This window comes from Phyllobates terribilis, unplaced genomic scaffold, assembly GCF_046119375.1.
Source record: "Phyllobates terribilis strain yellow unplaced genomic scaffold, ASM4611937v1 Scaffold_2__4_contigs__length_985480577, whole genome shotgun sequence".
NCBI classification, from domain to species: Eukaryota; Metazoa; Chordata; class Amphibia; order Anura; family Dendrobatidae; genus Phyllobates; species Phyllobates terribilis.
The window spans coordinates 187,668,595-187,686,325 of record NW_027362762.1 but is presented as its reverse complement, the minus strand read 5'-3'; the positions used below and the strand labels follow the sequence as shown (position 1 = coordinate 187,686,325).

At 46.8% G+C, this 17,731-nt stretch overlaps 1 protein-coding gene across 1 annotated transcript; it reads right to left on the bottom strand.

The window, feature by feature from the left end:
• Positions 1-3,364: 3,364 nt before the first annotated feature.
• On the bottom strand, positions 3,365-15,771 carry LOC141245136 (uncharacterized). Its single transcript, XM_073669049.1, has 3 exons — positions 14,712-15,771; positions 6,768-6,866; positions 3,365-3,450 (listed from the first exon to the last, which is right to left on the bottom strand). Exons 1-3 carry the CDS (start codon positions 15,769-15,771, stop codon positions 3,365-3,367), a joined length of 1,245 nt encoding a protein of 414 aa, XP_073525150.1.
• Between the last annotated feature and the right edge of the window lie 1,960 nt (positions 15,772-17,731).

Here is a 17,731-nt window from a genome sequence, read left to right as displayed (position 1 = left end):
GGACATTAGACCAGTGGAAATCTGTGCTTTGGTCTGATGAGTCCAAATTTGAGATCTTTGGTTCCAACCACCGTGTCTTTGTGCGACGCAGAAAAGGTGAACGGATGGACTCTACATGCCTGGTTCCCACCTTGAAGCTTGGAGGAGGAGGTGTGATGGTGTGGGGGTGCTTTGCTGGTGACACTGTTGGGGATTTATTCAAAATTGAAGGCATACTGAACCAGCATGGCTACCACAGCATCTTGCAGCGGCATGCTATTCCATCCGGTTTGCGTTTAGTTGGACCATCATTTATTTTTCAACAGGACAATGACCCCAAACACACCTCCAGGCTGTGTAAGGCCTATTTGACCAAGAATGAGAGTGATGGAGTGCTACGCCAGATGACCTGGCCTCCACAGTCTCCAGACCTGAACCCAATCGAGATGGTTTGGGGTGAGCTGGACCGCAGAGTGAAGGCAAAAGGGCCAACAAGTGCTAAGCATCTCTGGGAACTCCTTCAAGATTGTTGGAAGACCATTTCCGGTGACTACCTCTTGAAGCTCATCTAGAGAATGCCAAGAGTGTGCAAAGCAATCATCAAAGCAAAAGGTGACTACTTTGAAGAACCTAGAATATAAGACATATTTTCAGTTGTTTCACACTTTTTTGTTACGTATATAATTCCACATGTGTTAATTCATAGTTTTGATGCCTTCAGTGTGAATGTACAATGTTCATAGTCATGAAAGTACAGAAAAATCTTTAAACGAGAAGGTGTGTCCAAACTTTTGGTCTGTACTCTGTATATATATACAGTATATATATATTTATTTATCCGAAATAGTCATGCCCAATGCCACATTTGATGAATTTCCCATAATAATATGCATATAATTATTCACCTACATGGTAATTCAATGTGAAATATTATATTTACAGAGGCCAAATAATTTTGCAGCTTTGTTTGAAAAAATATCTTTAAAAACTTGTGGGCACCTAAGCTCTATAATAAATGAATACCTATATGTACATTCATATTACAGCGTCAAATAGGCTAAGTAATTTCCTTTTAAAGTTTGGTAATTCTGCATTCAATGGCGCTGTAATAAGTCAGTATAGGCTGTTTATTGTCTCTATGTGACGGCTTTTCATTAATATTGCGAAATCAGTTTGAACTATTAATATGAATATATCAGCATTGATTTCCTGGACATATGCAGTGTATACGCTCAGCGATGCTGAAACAGGCCTGTAAAGACGGGTTTAACAAAGTTATTGCTTTTTTTTTTTTTTTTTCAAGATTGTGAAAACTGTCTGAAGCATTGACTTGAAAATAGCTTTTGTGACTTTATTGATATATTTTGTGGTTGTACGTCAATGTTGCTGAAATAAGCAAATGAAGGCTGATTTAAGAGACTTTTGACTGTTTATCTTCAGTACTGAAAAAATGGCTTAAAGCTGACCTGTCATCACATTCAATGCCACCAAGCCGCAGCTATGGTGGCATAGCTGACAGGTCCAGCAGTGTGGACAGCCCTCTATCCGCCTCCCTGGTGCCTCCTCACTAAAATATTACACTTTATTCCCTCGGCGGGCACCACTGGAAGCATGAAGTGTCTGTATCGGCCCGATGGAGTGTGAACAAATCTGCGCTATCTACAATGCACTGCGTCATCAGTTGCTGGGCAGGAATTTTTTTTGCTGCCCAGCGACTGATGACGCGACACAGCGCAGGGCTCAAGCACTGATTAATTCACACTCCAAAACACCAACAGGACCACTTTCTGATTCCCGTTACGCGCGCCAAGGGGGCAATAAAGTTTAGTATTTCAGTGAGGAGGCACCAGGGAGGTGGACAAAGGTCTCTCCACACTGCTGGACCTGTCAGCTATGCCACCATAGCTGCGGCTTGGTGGCATTGAATGTGATGACAGGTCCTCTTTAAAGTGTTGAGTTGATAATAGCCTGTGTTTTCCTGGTGAAATTTTATGCTTAGCTTCTCAATCGTGCATAGCGTGTGCTGTCAACCAACAAACACCTTACCCCACTAATTTCACATAAAATGTAATGTGATATGATCATCAGATGTGGATGATTATATTGATTATTATCAATATTTATTTATATGGGGATTATGATTTGAATAACATGGCTACAAATCCCAACTCCCATATTTAACCTTTACCTGATGAAAATATCCAGTAGAGTCTCTTTTATCCAAGCTAAACGGGACCAGAGGGTGCTTGGATTAGTGAAAAACTTGGATAACTCAAACAACTGAATAAAATGTCCCCCTTTGCATCCTGCTGTCCCGCTTTGGGTCTTCCTGTCCCTCTTGTATCCTTCTGTCCCTCAGTGTATCCTCCTTTTGTGTCATCCTACCTCTCTTTTATGTTCTACTGTCCGCTTTTGTCCCTTTTTTGTGTCGGAAAGGGGAGCCCTGGGCAGCCGCCTGGATGCTTGGATAAAGCAGTAAATTGGCTGGCAAAGTGCTGTATACATTACCCTCATCTTTTTCCCACAGACACACCAAAAAACAAAAACAACACACACAAAAAAAAAAAAATGAAAATAATTTATTTTTTGTTAAAGGGACTGCCACTGCCAAATCACATGTGTTGTTCTCAGCAGGCCTGCATTGACCTGCTGCCGCACAGCACAGTGATCCCAGCCGCGCTCCGATCCGATGAGCCATTCGGGTGCTACAGCCCCCGGAACGGAGCGCGTGCTGGGCTGTCACAGCGCTGGGACTAGTCCTGTGATGTAGCTCCCCCATTCAATTCAATGGGAGGAGACCACGTCCCCGGGACTAATCTCGGCTCTGACAGCCAGCAGGTGTTCCATTCCAGGGGCCGTAGCACCCGAACAGCTCATCGGATCAGAGCGTGGCTGGGATCACTGTGCTGTGCTCAGCAGGCCTGTATTGGCCTGCTGACGCAGAGCAAAGTGAGACCAGCGGTGCTCCGATCCGATGTACCGTTCCGGTTCTACGGCCCCTGGAACGGAGCGCACGCTGGCTGTCAGAGCCGGGTTTAGTCCGGTCACATGGTTTCCTTCATTGAGTTCAATGGAGGAGCTGCATCATGGGACTAGTCTCAGCGCTCTGACAGCCCAGCACGCGCTCCATTCCAGGGGCCGTAGCACCCGAATGGTACATCGGATCGGAGTGTCTCTGGTCTCATTATGCTTTGTGTCAGCAGGTCAATGCAGGTCTGCTGACAGAAGCAAAGATGATTTTGAGGTGGCAGAATAAATGGCTTTTACAACTGCAGCATGTCTTTCTCTATACATGGAGAGATCCAGCTCAGGATGGTCACCTGACCGTTACCAAAGCAACATCTTAGGGGAAAAGTTACAAAGTTACATATATTAGATGCTACGACTAGCCTCTCAGTGACCCTCCCGGGATGAAGGAGAATCTGCCTAAATTCTTAAACTGAGTTTTCTTTTTCTGACCATTGTACCAATCTAATGGCGAACAAACCATATTTAAGAGACAAGAAGGATGACCTTACAAATCAACAGGTTATTGACCTGATTGAAAAGGTAGCTAGAGGAGAAATTCCAGAAGAACTATTTATGCATGGTCCACCAATGACTCCCAAGGGAAGAGAAATTTACATCTTTGTGCCTCTAAAAAGTCTTCAAGAAAATGATTATTCAAGAGATCAATACAGATTAGTATCAACTCAGTGCAGGCCCAACCGCGAAACCTGTGTGAGGCAGCCTGATTCTAATTTCATGGGTGGCACTGCATCACATTACGCCGATGCAGCGTCGGCCACAAAATTAGCATCAGGCTGCCTCACACAGGTCTTGCAATAGCGCCCACACTGAGCTGATGCATAAACTCAGTGCAGGCGCCAGCCATAGCGAGACCTGAGTAATGCAATGCGGCGCAACCCTCCTGATTATCATTGGCTCAACACAGGTGGCTATTGTCAATGCTGAAATTGCCGTTTCGCACCCACAGCTACCAGAATGCAGCTTCTGGTCCACATCGTACGTCAGTATTGTTAGGTTAGGTTCGCACCTGCTTTAGTTCACCCTTAAGACCAGAGTGTAACAACTCCATTCTTTACGGTGAAGTAGCGAAGCGTTACTAATCTCCATTGACTTGGATTGATAACACAAGTGGCACGAATGTACACAGTTATAATAATGGTCACCGGACAACGGACGCATCAGGACTGAAGTTGCGGTCGTTATTCGTGAGCGGCCAAGTGACGATTATGGTATCCAAACGTTAAAAATTCCATAGATTTGCATATATACCGTAACCGATCTAGTTTTCCCACTATTTTACTGGTACAGATATCTATCTGTGCAAGCCCTATGACAGCTCGCTGCCGGGCCGATCTGGACCGGCAGCGAGTTGTCCCGCTCTGGCCGGCACCCACCTGCCTCCCCTCGCAGTTTAAAGTACTCATCGGCTCTGTCGGGTCCTCTCTGGGCGGCAGGGATGGCCTCTCTGCCTCTCGTTGCAGGGGAACCCCGTCTTCTTCTGCATTGGTCAGTTGGTGCAGTGACATGGAGGTGGATGGGTGCCGACGGGTGCATGGCAACTCACTGCCGGGCTGACCTGTCAGTGGAGCGAATGGGTGGTGATGAGCTCCCCTCCCTCATCCACTCACAAGAAGGTACTGCCTGTGATGTCAGCTCTATAAAGAGCTGACGGAACCGGCAAAAGTGCCAGCTTTGTGCAGGCCTTATGCCATAGCTATCCGGAAGGGCCATAACGAGCCCATCCATAAGTGCAAACTCAGCCTAACTGACATACGATGTGGACCGGAAGCCGCAATCTCTGGAGTTGCGGTCGCAAAATACAAGGTAAATAGTGACATTAAAAAAACAAACAAAGAAAAAACATGGCTAGCATGCTGATAGATGCAGCTAACCAATGGTGAAAAAAAAGATTTTGGTGACGGTTGCTCTTTCAGTTTTTATTAATTATTAAAAAAAAAATGGTGATTGAACATCCCACCATCTTAATCCCTTCTGCCCCATGCCTGTTTTCACCCAAATGCCCAGGCCATTTTTTGCTAATCTGACCAGTGTCACTTCATGAGGTAATAACTCGGGAACGCTTTTACCTATCCAAGCCATTCTGAGAATGTTTTCTCGTGACATATTGTACTTCAAGTCAGTGCTAAATGTGAGCCACTGTATTATACCTTTCTGTATAAAAAAATACAAAATACGCAAACAATTTTTGAAAAAAATTGCTATTTTTTAACTTTGAAATGCTCTGCTTTTTACAAAAATACCCCCCATATTTTTTCTAAGTTAAAATTCTCCACATGTCTACTTTATATTGGCATCATTTTGGAAATTACATTTTTTTTTTTAGGACGTGATATGAAGTCATATTACGATGGTTACATAACAGAAACCCTCCATAAATGACCCCACTTTTCAAACTACACCTCTCAAGGTGTTCAAAACTGATTTTTAAAGCTTTGTTAACCCTTTATTTGTTCCACAGGAATTCAAGCAGAGTGAAGGGGAAATTTCAAATTTTCATTTTTTTGTGCAGATATTCCATTGTAATCCAATTTTACCTGCAACCCAACAAGGGTTAACAGCAAAACCAATCCCAAAATGGGTTACCCAAATTCTGCCGTTTACAGAAACACCCCATCCTATGGATGCGCCATTTCTGGGGCGGCTGACGGCTGGTGTTTCTAGCCTGGGAGGGGTTCAATATTCATGGCAACCTTCCTGGGCTATTAATATCAGCCCCCAGCAGTCTGCCTAGCCTTTGCTAGCTATTAAAATAGGGGGAACCCCACGTCATTTTTTGGGGGGTCCCCCATTTTAATAGCTAGTAAAGGCTAGGAATTCAGCTGGGGGCTATTAGTAGTCTGGGAAGCTCCGTGGGTATTACCGCCTTCCCAGGCTTCAAACATCAGCCCCAGCCGTCTGCTTAACCTCCGCTAGAGACTAAAATTACGGGGAACCCCACGCCAATTTTTTTTTTTAATAAATCCTTTATTTTAACACTATATGACAAGTACAGTAATCAACACTATCACTGTACTTCTTATATATGTGACTGACATGTTTCTATGTATCTAATCTATGTGTGATGCTCTATTCTTTCTATTCTAAATTGTCGGGTACCGATGCTGAATTGCCGGCCGGCTTTTTTAAAGAGACTTTGCATGAAAACACTATTATTTATTTTAATAAATCCTTTAACACTAAATGACAAGTACAGTAAGCAACACTGTCACTGTACTTCTTATATATGTGACTGACATGTTTCTATGTATCTAATCTATGTGTGATGCTCTATTCTTTCTATTCTAAATTGTCGGGTACCGATGCTGAATTGCCGGCCGGCTTTTTTAAAGAGACGGTGCATGAAAACACTATTATTTTTTTTAATAAATCCTTTAACACTAAATGACAAGTACAGTAAGCAACACTGTCACTGTACTTCTTATATATGTGACTGACATGTTTCTATCTATCTAATCTATGTGTGATGCTCTATTCTTTCTGTTCTAAATTGTCGGGTACCGGTGTATGCCGCTGCTGAATTGCCAGCTTTTCATGTAATACATTCTACATTATTCTTAGTTGTTTTCCTTCATGTAGAATTAACCTACAAGGAAAGAAAGGGTTTATTTTTATTCCGATATTTGTGTCCCATTGACTTGCATTGGTTTCCTGTATCGGAATCGGCGATATCCGATATTTTTTGGGTATCGGTCCGATCCAATCCGATCCGATATTTCCCGATATCGGAAGGTATCGCTCAACACTATTTAGAAACCCACCTTTTTTGGAGTTGTGTTTCCACATACCACTTGCGCTGCTCGTTGTTTCCTCTTGAAATCCATCTGTATTGATCTCCTGAATAATCATTTTCTTGAAGACTATTTAGAGGCACAAAGATGTAAATTTCTCTTCCTTTGGGAGTCACTGGTAGACCATGCATATATAGTTCTTCTGGAATTTCTCCTCTAGCTACCTTTTCAATCAGGTCAATAACCTGTTGATTTGTAAGGTCATCCTTCTTGTCTCTTAAATATGGTTTGTTCGCCATTAGATTGTACAATGGTCAGAGAAAGAAAACTCAGTTTAAGAATGTAGACAGATTCTCCTTCATCCTGGGAGGGTCACTGAGAGGCTAGTAGTAGCATCTAATATATGTAACCTTTCCCCTAAGATGTTGCTTTGGTAACGGTCAGGTGACCATCCTGAGCTGGATCTCTCCATGTATAGAGAAAGACATGCTGCAGTTGTAAAAGCCATTTAATCTGCCACCTCAAAATCATCTTTGCTTCTGTCAGCAGACCTGCATTGACCTGCTGACACAGAGCATAATGAGACCAGAGGCGCTCCGATCCGATGTACCGTTCGGGTGCTACGGCCCCTGTAATGGAGCACGTGCTGGCTGTCAGAGCGCTGGGACTAGTCCCATGATGCAGCTCCTCCATTGAACTCAATGGCGGAAACCATGTGACCGGACTAAGCCAGACTCTGACAGCCAGCGTGCGCTCCGTTCCAGGGGCCGTAGAACCGGAACGGTACATCGGATCGGAGCGCCGCTGGTCTCACTATGCTTTGCGTCAGCAGGCCAATACAGGCCTGCTGAGCACAGCACAGTGATCCCAGCCACGCTCTGATCCGATGAGCTGTTCGGGTGCTACGGCCCCTGGAATGGAACACATGCTGACTGTGATAGCCGAGATTAGTCCCGGTCACGGGGTCTCCTCCCATTGACTTGAATGGGGGAGCTACGTCACAGGACTAGTCCCAGCGCTGTGACAGCCCAGCACGCGCTCCGTTCCGGGGGCTGTAGCACCCGAATGGCTCATCGGATTGGAGCGCGGCTGGGATCACTGTGCTGTGCGGCAGCAGGTCAATGCAGGCCTGCTGAGAACAACACATGTGATTTGGCAGTGGCAGTCCCTTTAACAAAAAAGAAATTATTTTCACTTTTTTTTTTTTTTGTGTGTTGTTTTAGTTTTTTAGTGTGTCTGTGGGAAAAAGATGAGGGTAATGTATACAGCACTTTGCCAGCCAATTTACTGCTTTATCCAAGCATCCAGGCGGCTGCCCAGGGCTCCCCTTTTCGACACAAAAAAGGGACAAAAGCGGACAGTAGAACATAAAAGAGAGGTAGGATGACACAAAAGGAGGATACACTGAGGGACAGAAGGATACAAGAGGGACAGGAAGAACCAAAGCGGGACAGCAGGATGCAAAGGGGGGCATTTTATTCAGTTGTTTGAGTTATCCAAGTTTTTCACTAATCCAAGCACCCTCTGGTCCCGTTTAGCTTGGATAAAAGAGACTCTACTGGATATTTTCATCAGGTAAAGGTTAAATATGGGAGTTGGGATGTGTAGCCGTGTTATCCAAATCATAATCCCCATATAAATAAATATTGATAATAATCAATAATATAATCATCCACATCTGATGATCATATCACATTACATTTTATGTGAAATTAGTAGGGTAAGGTGTTTGTTGGTTGACAGCACACGCTATGCACGATTGAGAAGCTAAGCATAAAATTTCACCAGGAAAACACAGGCTATTATCAACTCAACGCTTTAAAGAGGACCTGTCATCACATTCAATGCCACCAAGCCGCAGCTATGGTGGCATAGTTGACAGGTCCAGCAGTGTGGAGAGACCTCTGTCCACCTCCCTGGGTGCGTCCTCACTGAAATACTAAACTTTATTGTCCCCTTGGCGCGCGTAACGGGAATCAGAAAGTGGTCCTGTTGGTGTTTTGGAGTGTGAATTAATCAGTGCTTGAGCCCTGCGCTGTGTCGCGTCATCAGTCGCTGGGCAGTAAAAAAATTCCTGCCCAGCAACTGATGACGCAGTGCATTGTAGATAGCGCAGATTTGTTCACACTCCATCGGGCCGATACAGACACTTCATGCTTCCAGTGGTGCCCGCCGAGGGAATAAAGTGTAATATTTTAGTGAGGAGGCACCAGGGAGGCAGATAGAGGGCTGTCCACACTGCTGGACCTGTCAGCTATGCCACCATAGCTGCGGCTTGGTGGCATTGAATGTGATGACAGGTCAGCTTTAAGCCATTTTTTCAGTACTGAAGATAAACAGTCAAAAGTCTCTTAAATCAGCCTTCATTTGCTTATTTCAGCAACATTGACGTACAACCACAAAATATATCAATAAAGTCACAAAAGCTATTTTCAAGTCAATGCTTCAGACAGTTTTCACAATCTTGAAAAAAAAAAAAAAGCAAAAACTTTGTTAAACCCGTCTTTACAGGCCTGTTTCAGCATCGCTGAGCGTATACACTGCATATGTCCAGGAAATCAATGCTGATATATTCATATTAATAGTTCAAACTGATTTCGCAATATTAATGAAAAGCCGTCACATAGAGACAATAAACAGCCTATACTGACTTATTACAGCGCCATTGAATGCAGAATTACCAAGTTTTAAAAGGAAATTACTTAGCCTATTTGACGCTGTAATATGAATGTACATATAGGTATTCATTTATTATAGAGCTTAGGTGCCCACAAGTTTTTAAAGATATTTTTTCAAACAAATCTGCAAAATTATTTGGCCTCTGTAAATATAATATTTCATATTGAATTACCATGTAGGTGAATAACTATATGCATATTATTATGGGAAATTCAACAAATGTTGTATTGGGCATGACTATTTGGGATAAATATATATATATGTTCTTAAAATAAAATGATAAAATATGTTACTGGGCATGTGTATTTGTGATATTTCACCCATAATCCCCATACAGAACAATAGTTATACCCATATTCCTATGAGAAGTAGATGAAATATGTTCCTGGGCATGTGTATTTGTGATATTTCACCCATAATCCCCATACAGAACAATAGTTATACCCATATTCCTATGAGAAGTAGATGAAATATGTTCCTGGGCATGTGTATTTGTGATATTTCACCCATAATCCCCATACAAAACAATAGTTATACACATATTCCTATTGAATGTAGATGAAATATGTTCCTGGGCATGTGTATTTGTGATATTTCACCCATAATCCCCATAGAGAGCAATAGTTATACCCATATTCCTATTGAATGTAGATTAAATATGTTCCTGGGCATGTGTATTTCTGATATTTCAACCATAATCCCCATACAGAACAATGGTTATACCCATATTCCTATCAGAAGAAGATGAAGTATGTTCCTGGGCATGTGTATTTGTGATATTTCACCCATAATCCTGTCAGGAAAACACACTTGGTCAGACCTTGCAGCTCTCTGGCGCCCCCTTATCCTGCTGGTCAAACCCAGTATTGACCGAGGATAAGCACGGGCGCAGCTGCTCTAATTTATGTCGACTATTGCGGCACGTGATGTGACAGGACGTATATATACCACCAGTTCCTTCCAGGAACGTATATATACCTCCGACCAACCACCCTCAAACCACAATATCACATAAATACTGGTATACTGCCACCACCGATCGCTTAACAGGTGGATCGGGTACCCGTTAGGTAACGTGAATTAGCGGGTGAGGAACGTGTTTGCTCGACATAGGACAAGAAGCTGGTAAATAATAATGATTTACTCCCGAAAGTGGGCAGTGTTTACAAAAGATATACAAGATATTATAAAAGAGACAATGCGCATATATGCATAAAACAGTTATTAAAATAGAAAGGGATAAGTAATAGCAAAACCGGTGCCACGAGGTGATGGTCTCAGATTCTGTGGGGAGGACGGCTCCCCGGAAATTAGATGTGATTCTTCCACGCAGCGTGGTGTGCATGCGTCTGACGTCCTTGGCAAGAATCTGCTGGTTTATGGCCGTTCTGGTTTTTAGTAAAGGGGCCAAAACCTTAGGAGACACCCATGGTGTTTACCTCACACGGGGGCTCGGCTTTGTGAACCCACCCAGCTGCAGAAGACCTAAAAATCCTTCAGATTTCATATCTTGATGTGGGGGGGTCCCACATCCAAGATGGAGACACCATGTTTGCCGTCACCACTATTCATGAAGATGGATATCAAATATGAAATCTCTATGATGCTCAGAAGCTCAGAACCCATTTCCCGGGCTTCCAGTGGTCTCCTAGTCACGAAAACCACACCATCACAATTGGAAAAAGGTGACCATCTCAAAAATGTGGTCCCTGTGTTTGTGACAGTCATGTGCATTATTAAAATCGACATTACACGTTTGTACAGCTAAACAATAGGATTGGAGGGAAAAATCCAGGGTATATCAGTATGCTTTCTCTGGGCTGAGGCTTTATGACGCTCATAAAAATTCCTGAGGGTTGGGGAAAGCACTGAGTTCTATGTCTTACAAATGGAAAGGGGATGGAAATTTAGGACATCTCTCATTTTTAAAACTCTGACAAAAATACATTTTCCCTGACACCTCCCCTTTTTAGACTGCGCTATGGAGGTAGGACCTTCTGGTACTCCTCCAGGCGTATCTCAGGAGGCTCCCCTCTCCGGGACAACCCATCGGCATTGCCATGCTCGCTGCCTTTGCAGTGTTGAACGGTAAAGTCGTACTTCTGGAGGGTGAGGCTCCAGCGTAACAACCTTCCGTTGGCACCGGACATGGTGTGCAGCCAACTCAGGGGGTTGTGGTCAGTCACGACAGTGAAGGGGCGCCCGTACAAGTAAGGCTGTAAATGGTTGAGGGCCCATCCAATGGCCAGGCACTCCTTCTCTATGGTGGAATAGGCCACTTCCCTCGGCAGCAGTTTCCGACTTAGGTACTACACGGGGTGTTCTTGGTTCCCCGAGTTGACCTGGCTGAGTACAGCACCGAGGACAAACTCACTGGCGTCAGTCTGTACGAAGAGTGGCCGTGTGCCGTTGACCGCCATTAGCACAGGAGATCTGCTCAGGGCAGTCTTCAAAGCCCGAAAGGCCACCTCGCATTCATCTGTCTATTTGACTGAATGGGGTAGGCTTCTCCTGGTGAGGTCTGTCAAGGGCTTTGCAAGGCTACTATAGTCTTGTACAAAGCGTCTATAGTACCCTGCGGTGCCCAAGACGGACTGCACCTGCTTCTTGGTCCTGGGGGTGGGCCAGGACTCGATAGCATCCACTTTCCCAGGCTCTGGCTTCAGAGTACCCCCACCTACCCGGTGCCCCAGGTAGTGGACCTCGTTCATGCCCATCTGGCACTTTCCTGGTTTAATGGTCAAGCCCGCCTGGTGAATGCGCTCGAGCACCTGCTGCAGATGCTCGAGGTGATCCTCCCAGGTGGGACTGAAGACGGCAATATCATCCAGGTACGCCACTGCGTACCTCTCCAGTTCCTGGAGCAGGTGGTTGACCATTCGCTGGAACGTGGCAGGGGCATTTTTCATGCCAAAAGGCATGACCGTGGATTCATACAATCCGAAGGGGGTGATAAAGGCGGACTTCTCCTGGGCCCCGGGGCTCAAGGGAATCTGCCAATATCCCAGAATCAGATCCATAATGGAGAGATAGCTCACGCTGGCTAACCGCTCCAGCAGCTCCTCAATGCGTGGCACTGGTTGTGCGTCAGAGGCTGTGATAGCGTTGGGCCCCCTGTAGTCCACACAGAACCGGGTGGTCCAGTCCTTCTTTGGCACCAGGACTACAGGTGAAGCCCACGCGCTTTTGGACCGCTTAATCACGCCCAACTTCAGCATCTCCTCGACCTCCTGGCGCATGACATGCTGCACCTCGTCGGAGATTCGATAGGCTGTCCGCCGGAGTGTAGCATGATTCCCGGTGTCCACTTCATGGACCGCCGCCTCAGTCCTGCCAGGCATGTTGGTGAACACTGCTTGGAAGGGTTTCAGCACTGCTCGCAGCTGAGACCTCTGGTCTGCAGATAGCAAGGCGCTTATCTCTACATCCTCTAGGGACCCGCTTGCCTTCGCTTGGGCCAGCATGTCCAAGAGGGGGTCGTCCTCCCCATCCTCGGGCAGGCTGCAGACCGGTAGGACACAGGCTCCACGTTCTTGATGAGCCTTCATCATATTAACGTGGAAAGCCTTCCGCCTACCCCCCGCGTGGTCAAGAGTGATCACGTAGGTGACCGGGTTGAGCTGTTGGTGAATGACGTACGGGCCTTCCCAGGCCGCCTGAAGCTTGTCCTTTGGTACGGGGACCAGCACCCACACCTTCTGACCCACCTGGTAGGTCCGCTCTCGGGCGTTCTGGTCGTACTAATGCTTCTGGTCAGCCTGGGCTTGCGACATGTTGTCATGCACCAACTGCGTCTAGGTCTGCATCTTTTCACGGAAGCGCATGACATACTCCACTATGGACACTCCTGGGGAGTTCGGCTCTTCTTCCCAGAATTCCCTTATCAACCCAAGGGGTCCTCGGACACGCCTGCCATATAGGAGCTCAAAGGGGGAGAACCCGGTCGAGGCCTGTGGAACCTCTCTGTAAGCAAATAGCAGGTGTGGGAGGTAACGCTCCCAGTCGCATCCCTGGGTCTCAACCAGCATTTTTAACATCTGTTTGAGGGTACCGTTGAATCGCTCACACAAACCATTGGTTTGGGGATGATACTCGCTCGATACCAGATGCTGCACCTGCATTTTCTTACATAGAGCCTAGATTAAGCGTGACATGAACTGGGTCCCCTGGTCGGTAAGCATCTCCCTGGGAAAGCCTACTCGCGAAAAGATGGCCAAGAGGGCGTCCGCCACCTTATCCGCCCTAATTGAGGACAGGGCTACTGCCTCCGGATACCGGGTAGCATAGTCTACCACGGTAAGGATGAAACGTTTTCCAGAGCTGCTGGGTATGGCCAGTGGTCCCACAATGTCCACAGCAATCCTCTGGAAAGGCTCCTCTATCACTGGCAAAGAGATCAGGGGGGCTTTGGGAGCCGGCCCTGACTTTCCCACTTTTTGACACGTGGTACAGGAGCGACAGTAGTTCACCATATCAGTCCTCATTTTGGGCCAATAAAAGTGGTGAGACAGCCGGGCCTTGGTTTTGCTGACCCCCAAGTGTCCAGCGAGTGGAATTTCATGGGCGATCCGCAACAACTCATCCCTGAATTGGTAGGGGATGACCAGCTGTCTTTCCCTCAGCCACTCCTGCTGGGGTGTACAGGGAACTGTCTCCCGGTACAACCTTCCTTGGTTCCAGAATACCCTCTCCTTATCAGATTCGGAGGTGGGCTTCTCAGCGAGGCTCCTTAACGTCCCTAGGCTAGCATCTGAGTGCAGAGCTGCCTGAAACTCCTGGCTGGAGGAAGCCAAAAGTGAGGTTAAGGCCACGTCCTCACTGGGACCCTCTGGGACCGGCTCTGGGTCCATACCTGATCCTGCTATTCCTCTGTCCGAGGAGGGTCCAGAAGGCAGGGCGTTACTTGCGTTCTGGGCACTCTGACTGCAGGTAACAGCGGCTATATAGGCCGTCTCCCCGGGGAATAACACCGTCCCATCAGCCTGTGCGGCTATGAGTACTACTTCCCCATCCTCCTCCATTACCTCAGGCACAATGCTATGTATGGGGCAGCCACCATCAGCCAGGTCACCATCTGTTGTGACACTGGTCGCTGGCACAGCACCACCTGCTTCATGGTCCCCGTGCCTCTCCCCATTACCCTTAGCACTGACGTTTGCTCCTGCTAGAGGATCCTCAGCAATATCACCCCGCAGCGTGACATGGCTGAGTTCTCCTGTACCTTCCAGTACATCATCATCATCATCATCATATCATGTAAAGCATTGACATTCACATTATCAGCATTAACCTTACCAACCGTATCAGATCGAGGAGGGGGGTCAGGGACATAATAAGCAAACATCCTCCCCAAATCAGTCCCCAACAAAACATTTGCAGGTAGGTTTTTGGATACTCCCACTTCCTTCACCCCACTCCCCGCACCCCAATCAATAAAAACCCGGGCCATGGGCAAGGGGCATCGGACGCCCCCAATCCCGGTGACAGTCAGGGTCTTTCCTGGAATAAGCTCTTCAGTGGACACCAGTTTGGGTCGGATGAGGGTACGTTCGGCCCCAGTGTCCTTGAGGCCTACAGTGACAGTGTCCCCCACCCTGACAGACTGAAAGTTTTCACAGGCCCTCCCAACCGGCCCACCCACCAAAATAACTGATGCATTAGGCCCTGGGGCCTTGGATGGGGGGTTCTTCCACTGCTTCTCTGGGCAAGTGCCGCTGAGATGACCAGTCTGGTTGCAGAAATAACACCTGCGGGCATCAGATGCAGGCCGGGCATTGGTAACGGGAAAAAGGCCTCCGGAAGGTCGGCTGGCAGGGGCAGGGATGGTGGTTGATGGCTTACCCCCTTTCCAGCTGGCAACGACCGGCTTCCGCACCTCTGGTCTCCGGTTGGCCTTGTAGGTGTCTGCGATCTGCGCTGCTTTATTGGCATCTGGTGGCTCCCAATCCATCACGAACTGCTGTACCTCATTCGGACACAGATGCAGGAACTGGTCTTTCACCATCAGATCCTGTAGCTGCTCAAAGGTGGTCGCTGACAGTCCTTTGATCCACTGTTCAAAGTTGGTTCGGAGCCCATGCACCACATCGCTGTAACTGTCGTGCGGTCCACGTTGGAGGTTCCGGAACTTTTTGCGGTACACCTCAGGAGTCAGTTGGAACCTCTGGATTAGGGCCTGCTTAATGGCATCATAGTTCCCATCGAGGCTCGGAGGAAGAGCCACAAACACATCCAGAGCTTTGCCTCGCAGCCCTGCAGTTAAATATCGCGCCCACTGTTCCTCAGGCAGCGGGTACTGTCTGCAAGTCTTTTCAAAACCCCTTAGAAAGGTGTCGAGGTCGCCGTCCTTTTCCATCACAGGAAAATGCTCTGGACGGGGCTTAAACAGGGTCGCATTGTTGGTCTCACCGTTCCGTGAGGTGGATGCTTGGATCCCGAGTTGGGCCATCTGCAGTTCATGGGCCCTCTGGGATTGGGCCTCCGCTCGCCGCTTGGCAGCCTCTCGCTGGGCTCTCTCGGCCTCTCGCTCGGCTCGCTCGGCTCTCTCGGCCCTCTCGGCCTCCTGGTGCTGTTGAATTACTTTCAGCCGTCCTTCATGATCCTCTGCAGGAAGTTGCTGTAGAGCCATCTGCAGATAGGGGTCCACGCTGCCCTGGTCGCTGACGCGGCGTGCGTCTACAGGGGGGACCCCTGCAGCAGTACTGTCCATATCTCGGCTGACCCCTGGCCCTGCTGAGGTCTGGAGAAGGGCTTGCTCGGTCTCCAGTTGCGCCAGTGCAGCAGCCATTTGTTCTCTGTTTTTGCCGTGGGGGTCAATGCCTCTGGAAATACATATTCCAATAAGAGTGTCCTTTTTCTGCTGGCGGTACCAGGACTCCCCAACTACGAGCATGATCACCAAAATAAAAATAGAAAAGAAAAAACGAAGAAGGGTAGGGGTAACTGCTACACATACAGTATTGTCTCAGATCTAATAAACACTGAGTTCGATCTTCAAAACTTTCGTGCAGGGTCCAGGTAAGAACCGTGCAAGTTTTTAATGAGAGGAATGATTGCTCAAACCAGATCACTAATGTTCTATGATCCCACCGCTTGCCACCAATTGTCACGAAAACACACTTGGTCAGACCTTGCAGCTCTCTGGCGCCCCCTTATCCTGCTGATCAAACCCGGTATTGACCGAGGATAAGCACGGGCACAGCTGCTCTAATTTATGTCGACTATTGCGGCACGTGATGTGACAGGACGTATATATACCACCAGTTCCTTCCAGGAATGTATATATACCTCCGACCAGCCACCCTCAAACCACAATATCACATAAATACTGGTATACTGCCACCACCGATCGCTTAACAGGGTTTGCTCCACATAGGACAAGAAGAACGAAGCTGGTAAATAATAATGATTTACTCCCGAAAGTGGGCAGTGTTTACAAAAGATATACAAGATATTATAAAAGAGACAATGTACATATATGCATAAAACAGTTATTAAAATAAAAAGGGATAAGTAATAGCAAAACCTGTGCCACGAGGTGATGGTCTCAGATTCTGTGGGGGGGGGGGCGGCTCCCTGGAAATTAGATGTGATTCTTCCACGCAGCATGGTGTGCATGCATCTGACGTCTCTGGCAAGAATCTGCTGGTTTATGGCCGTTCTGGTTTTTAGTAAAGGGGCCAAAACCTTAGGAGACACCCATGGTGTTTACCTCACACGGGGGCTCGGCTTTGTGAACCCACCCAGCTGCAGAAGACCTAAAAATCCTTCAGATTTCATATCTTGGTATGGGGGGGTCCCACATCCAAGATGGAGACATCATCTTTGCCGTCACCACTATTCATGAAGATGGATATCAAATATGAAATCTCTATTATGCTCAGAAGCTCAGAACCCATTTCCCGGGCTTCTGGTGGTCTCCTAGTCATGAAACCCACACCATCACAATTGGAAAAAGGTGACCATCTCAAAAATGTGGTCCCTGTGTTTGTGACAGTCATGTGCATTATTAAAATCGACATTACACGTTTGTACAGCTAAACAATAGGAATGGAGGGAAAAATCCAGGGTATACCAGTATGCTTTCTCTGGGCTGAGGCTTTATGATGCTCATAAAAATTCCTGAGGGTTGAGGAAAGCACTGAGTTCTATGTCTTACAAATTGACAGGGGGTGGAAATTTAGGACATCTCTCATTTTTAAAACTCGGACAAAAATACATTTTGCCTGACAAATACCCATACAGAACAATAGTTATACACATATTCCTATTGAATGTAGATGAAATATGTTCCTCCGCATGTGTATTTGTGATAT

Bases quoted from the DNA above. Each gene is read 5' to 3' on its own strand.
- LOC141245136 (XM_073669049.1), bottom strand. From the start codon at position 15,771: ATGGAAAAGGACGGCGACCTCGACACCTTTCTAAGGGGTTTTGAAAAG. The intron at 6,867-14,711 runs GTAAGGTTAATG...GCCTCTAAATAG, and splicing joins TCCTCGATCTGATACGGTTG to TCTTCAAGAAAATGATTATT. The intron at 3,451-6,767 runs GTGGGTTTCTAA...GTTCGCCATTAG, and splicing joins GAAACACAACTCCAAAAAAG to ATTGGTACAATGGTCAGAAA.